Source organism: Crocodylus siamensis, chromosome 9, assembly GCF_052110815.1.
Source record: "Crocodylus siamensis isolate JL-2025a chromosome 9, ASM5211081v1, whole genome shotgun sequence".
NCBI lineage: Eukaryota > Metazoa > Chordata > Crocodylia > Crocodylidae > Crocodylus > Crocodylus siamensis.
In genome coordinates this window covers 44,704,742-44,710,741 of record NC_143403.1, presented here as the reverse complement: position 1 = coordinate 44,710,741, position 6,000 = coordinate 44,704,742, and the positions used below count along the sequence as shown (strand labels likewise).

At 53.0% G+C, this 6,000-nt stretch overlaps 1 protein-coding gene across 3 annotated transcripts in view; it reads right to left on the bottom strand.

Annotated features, from left to right (window-relative positions):
- Positions 1-558: 558 nt before the first annotated feature.
- Positions 559-6,000, bottom strand: part of FHOD1 (formin homology 2 domain containing 1) — an 82,821-nt gene continuing 77,379 nt past the window's right edge. For 2 of the 3 annotated variants that reach the window (XM_090062801.1, XM_090062803.1), the window contains 5 exons: positions 5,660-5,850; positions 4,542-4,734; positions 4,287-4,449; positions 2,902-3,078; positions 1,219-2,351 (listed from right to left, as the gene is read on the bottom strand). In XM_090062801.1, the coding sequence (XP_089918927.1) occupies positions 2,269-2,351; positions 2,902-3,078; positions 4,287-4,449; positions 4,542-4,734; positions 5,660-5,850 (807 nt within the window). In that variant the 3' untranslated portion in view covers positions 1,219-2,268. Of the gene's footprint in view, positions 1,189-1,218; positions 2,352-2,901; positions 3,079-4,286; positions 4,450-4,541; positions 4,735-5,659; positions 5,851-6,000 lie in introns of those variants that run through there. The other variant, XM_090062802.1, reaches the window with a different exon arrangement.

The following is a 6,000-nucleotide window of genomic DNA, read 5'->3' as shown; positions in this document are numbered from 1 at the left end:
CTGTTTAGGTCCCTTCTGACCCTAAAAACTATGAAACTATGAAATTATCTTGATTGAAAATGGGCAAAATATTCATTTAGTTCTTGAACTGCACCTATATTATCTTTCATCTCTGCCCCATTCTAACTGCAGAGCAGCTCCACATTGTCTTTCCCCTTTTTATTTATATGGGGGGGAAAACTTTTACTATTTTCTTAAAATTTCCTTTGCAAAGTCCAACTCAGCTTGACTTTTTCCAGTTCTGTTTATCTCTATACTTCCTGACCTCTCAGCTGCAGATTTCTTTGCTGATCAACCTTTTTTTCCATGGCTCACAGGCTTCTTGCTTCCTTCTAATATCCTTGTTCAATGGTTATTGATCCAGTTGGTGTTGGGTCCTTCCCTAGTGGGATGTAAAATCCATATAGCTTCGTACTTTGGACTTAAAAAAACATAAAACCCAGGCCTTCTCTACATGCAAGGCCCTAAGCTTGTCAGTCCAGTTGATTTAACTAACTGGCTCACTTAGTTTATCCAACCTTGCCCTTTGGAAATCAAAAACCTTAGTTACAGACCTGCTTTTGTTTATCTTTCTGTTTCTTTGAAACTGAATCAAGTTGTGATAACTCACTACAAGGTTATTTCTTACAACCAGCTCTCCTACAACATCCTTCTGACTTATCAAAGCCAAATAAAAAAATACATCATTGCTTTACCAGTTCAGTGACTACGTGACTAAGAAATCTGCCACCTATTGCACTGGGAGATAGGTGGGCCCTACCATTATAAGCAGGGATGCTTTCTAGTCTTCATCCAGGAAGCTGCAGTCTCCTGTGACACAATTCCCGGTAGCAATTTGTTCTCTGATAACACTGCAGAAAAAACTCAGTCCATGTCCACATCTAACCCAGGGAAGCTACAGCAGATTCCCTGTTCTACCCCCCAGAGCCCTTGTAGCATCCTTCAGTTAAGTGATTTTAACCCACAGTGATTCTGCTTAATCCATGCTCTCCCTTTTGAATTCCTTGCAGTCATCATCTCCTGAATGCAAGGCTGTTGTGGTGAGGAAGGATTGGAAAAGGCAGCACAATTCTCTCCATCCTGACAAGCCCAGCAGAAAGGCTGTGGGGCAAGGTAAGTAGTGCAGCAGGCAGATTTGTGCTCAGTGTCCCAGTCACGGGTAGCAATGATCACACCTGGGTCCAGACCCTGTGTATTAAAAAGATAACCACAGACAAGCAATGTCAAGTGTCTTTATTCAGTGTAGTCAGCACCTATAACACAGCATGGGCCTTCTCTAGCCATAGCACTGGGACTACCTCAGATACAGGGCTAGTGGTAGGTGACCACCACACACATCGCCCTAGTTCAGACTACAAATCCAGAGCAACCACACACACAGACAGCCCAGCTCTCCATCAGGGACAGAGCACATGACACCTTCCTCAGCACACACAGCCTAAGCCAACACACAGCACCCTTGCCTTTGCTTACAAACAAGGGGGAATCTGCATGTTGGGGCAGGAGCCTTGTACTATGAACAGAGGACTGCATGGGATAGAAGAGCCAGCAGCCTGTCCCTAGGTAAAAGCTGACTGCAGCCATGGGACAGCTCAGAGATGTACCAGAGTGCAGTGTCCTGGAGGGAAGGAAGCAGGGACAGGAGGCAAAACAAGGAAATGGGGTTTTCCCCAAAGGTGTGTCTGGGTGGGGTGGTACCACAAGCATCCACTAAAGAAACTCCCTCCAGTCCCCTACCCCTACTGCTTCCAGCTGCTCTCCATGCTGGCTTGGCCCACAGCACTTCGCTCTCTAAGCACAAGGAGTTCCCCAGCTATTGGCTACGTGCTCAAAAGCTGCAACATCCCTGAGGTAAAGCCCTTTAAGATTCAGCACTGTGGCAGGAAACCACACAACAGCTGGGTTGTTTGGGCAGCAGGGCACAGATACCTGAAGAGGGGGTGGGGAGGGAGTGGCAGAGTGAAGGGAAAGCAGCAGCCCTTGTGGGAGACCCCACCACATGGCACAGGCTTTGGGGCCCAGGCAGGGACTGTGGTGACAAGCAAACTGGGGCTGCAGCACCAGTGGCTCAGTGCCCCCTCATGTGTCCTTCCCTGTGACCACCTGCCTGCCTTCCTATTTGACACAGAGCACTGTCCTGGCTCTGCAGGGGGGCTCCCCACACACTCACAGCTCCATTTGCTCTGGAGGTGGGGAGCAGCACGGGGGGGAGCAGCACAGGCCATGCTCAGGCTCCTTCACAACACACTCTGCTTGCTATGGCAACCTTCACACATCCACACCAGGAGTCCGGGCCAGACCCAGCGCCTTCACCACGTCCTCGCTGAAGTCACTCTTCAGGGTCCTCCTCACTGGAGTGGAAAGCAAAGGTGTGAGAGGTTGGGGCCTGCTGCAGGGATCAGTTTGGTTCTGGAAACCTGGTCACTAGAGACCCAGCACACAGCAGGAGCACTCTGCCTCCTTCCCCTCCCTGACGTCACCTCTACTCGCTAAGGGCAGGTGCCCATCAACCCCCTCCCACAGGCCCCAGGGCTGTACCAGAAGCAGACTGCCCTCTGTAAAATCCACATGAGGGGCCATCCAAAAAGACTGACTGAAAAGGAGCCTGGGCCCCTCCCCTGCATGGCTCTCTGATGCCTGTGGGTAGCAGCAGAGGAGCAGCTGCTCGGAGAAGTCTGACACTGGGCTTAACATATATGAGGAACTGGAAATGTGACACTGACCCACAGTCCAACCAGAGACCATAGAGGATGCAGCCAACAGTTTTGTTTCCCAGCTACCCCCTGGAAGTGGTGTGGAAGAGAAGGCAGGAGCACCCCCCTACCACCCCTCAGGGGACATGGCACAGCCATGGTGGCCCTGCCTGGGCCTGGGATAGGCACTGCCTGAGGGCTGACTTACAGGACTTCCTGTTCACACGTGACCTCTTGCGTTCCTTGGCGGCACCTGGCCGTGGGTTGGGATTGTGGGTGACAGATTTCACCAAACGATCCATGATTTCATCTGATGCATCATCAGGGGAGCTGGAAGTGTCCTCCTGGGCTGGGGACCCACTGGAGGGGCTGGATTGTCCCACACCTGCCGGGGGAGCACTGGAAATGTCAGCATCCTTAGTTCTCAGGGTGCAGAGCCACCTGCACCAGAGCTGCCAGCTCTGCTACCAATCTCCCCTGTAGCTCCTCTGACTCCTCTCCCTCACAGCCCTTTCTGGCTCCTTCCTTCTCCAGACCCTCCTACCCATCATCCAAACTTGCCCAGAAAGTCCTCAAACCCACTCAACTGCTTCCCTTCCCAAGCAGCAGACCCCCACTGGTAGCTGTCTTGAACATTCCCCCAAAGCTACCATCCTTTATACTCTTAACCCATCACACCAGCTTCACAACCCCTTCCCCTGCCCTGGTAACCCTACACCTCCCTGCTGCCTACAAAGCCCCTCTGCCCCTTACTAGCAGCTAAATGCACCCGAGAGGCCCAGTCCCTTCCATTTTCCTGGGAAGCACACTACTGCACCTTCCACCATTCCTTCACTTCATCCCCCTGACTCTTCCCAGCTCTTCATTCCTCCCACCAAGTGCCCTAATTTGCATAGGGAAATACGGCCAAGGCCTGGGTGGACAGGGAAGTGCTCCTCTTCCTGCCAGGGTTCAAGGGCCTCTGATAACAAGGAACCTTGCTGAGCCAAAATGGGCAAATTCCTAGTGCTGCCTGATGGATGCAGAAAGCAGCAGGAACAGAGCTCCTTCATCTCTTCACCAGCCATGGAATAGCATGTAAGGCTGAGGCAGGGGCTGCTGACTAGCAGATTTGGCCTTACGGCCCAGGAGAGCAAGCTCTCGGCATGTGGCCTAGTCAGCAGCACCCCAGCGGTTTGTGGAAGGTGGCATTTCACACTGTTGGGCATTGCCATCCCTGGCTGCCCAGACAACAGCACCAGACTAGTGCCAGGCAGATTCTGGGACATGGACAGGAACAAGCATGGCCTGTCCCATCCCTGCCACTGACGCACCAATGAGCAAAGGGCTTTACAGGGCACCAAGAGGCAACTGAGAGGCTGCTGCAAAATGAATCTACATGGCAAAGAGCAAGCCGCACCAGATGGATACACTATCCATAGCACAGCCTGCTGAGCCCTAGCTTGGGATAGTGTGAGGAGCCCTTGGACACGCTTTGAAGGCCCAGAGGGGACAGTTGGGGGTTGTGAACCAGTATATGTACAGCCAGGGACCAGACCAGCTCCTGGCTCCTGCCCTCCCTCTCCCTAGCACTGGGCTGAGCATGGCCCCTACCTCGGCTGGCCCTGCTGCGCCGGGCAGGAGTCTCTGTCGAGGAGATCAGCATGCTCTTCATGCTTTCATGGCCTGCCTCAGCCTGCTGCTCGGGGCTGGTGGATACTGCAGGCACAGGGGAGCTGGTCTCAGTGCTGCTGGCAATGCTGGAGAACTTCTCTGTCTGCAGCAAGAGGAGATGCTTAGTAGGATAGCGGGGAGGGAGAGAAGGCAATGATGATCTCAGGCTCCCTGGGGTGCTCCTTGGCCTATTACCTCTGTGATCAGCCGGCCCCGGGTCTTGTTCCTTTCACGGTACGCAGCCCGTTTCTTTTGCTGCTGTAAGACACGCTCCCAGCAGGTGCGGTACTCCAGGGCGAACTCCCGCAGGGTCTTGCAAAAGCGAGTCACCTTCACATCTCGCACTGCACTGGTAGAGTAGCCCAGGTACAACAGGAAAGAGTGAAACCTGGAAAACCATGGCCCAGCAGGTTAAGCAGAGGAAATCAAGGCTGCACATGGGTCCAGTCTCACCCCGACACCCTTCCAGGTACACTCAGAAGCACTCAAGGTCTTATGCAAATCACTGGGAGAAGGCAGAAGAGTATGAACAGCCAGACATGGCACCTCTTTTCGAACACCCCCACTTACATCACTCAGACACCCCTATCAGCTGGACCTGGGCTAGCCTGCTTGGACATCCCTGCTGTCCTGGGGCCTCAGATAATTCTCTTGGGTGCTCTTGCCCTGATGGGACTCAGAACAGCTCCCTCAGACACTCCCACCCTCCTGAGACCTGGAATAGCTCATTCAGACACCCCCACCCTGCTGGGACTAGGTCTGGACTCTGGGTCTCTCCACAGGAACATCTACAGAAGATGGTGCAGCTCCCCAAGCAAGCTGGGTACAGTGGCAGAACAGGCCCAGTCATTGGGCTAAGACTTCAGTTCAAATCAAGTGTTTTGAATTTCAGCATCCACTTGCCATGCGTTCCCTCTCTGTTCCTGCTATTCCCATTCACCAGCCTCTACCACATACCCTCATCCACCACATGCTCTCTTCCTTTCCCTGCAATATCTCACCAATCACAAGCCCCCTTGCCACCCCACTTACCAAACACTCTTACTTCTGTCCCACCACCCCCATTCTCCCAGTGCATATTCCCTCCCTGCCCCCACCTCACCCTGACTCATTACCAGCTCCTTCCTTGTCCCTTCACGTCCATGTATCCACAACCATAACCACCAGCCACTATTGCCTGCCACCTAGACTCAACACCCACACGCTCCTCCTTCATCCCAGTAAGGATGAGACAGTGGTTATGAGGAAAGAGAGAGCCAGGAACTTTGGAGCCCTACATTGCCCATACCAGCTCCAGTGGGGTGATGACAGACCTGTTCAGCACACGCCTGTGCACCACTTTCAGGATGATGATCTTCCGGGAGCTCTCCTTCAGAAATTCCATCAGTTTGCTCTTCAGACCAGGTTTGTACTCGTGTTTGGTTATCACCTTCAGGCTGTCCCATGATGCTTTGCATCTTCGCTCCAGTTGAACCAGACTTTCTGCAAGTTCATCGAAGTCAACCTGAAGGAGAAGCACATCAGCATCTTCCCACATCCATCCTCCAAGGTCCAGGCACTGTACAAGCAGCATGTGAGACACACTGGGAATGCAGGGCCTCTGGCCCCTTCCCTGGGACTGTGGGGTCTGCAGCATGGTGGAGGGTCTGCAACT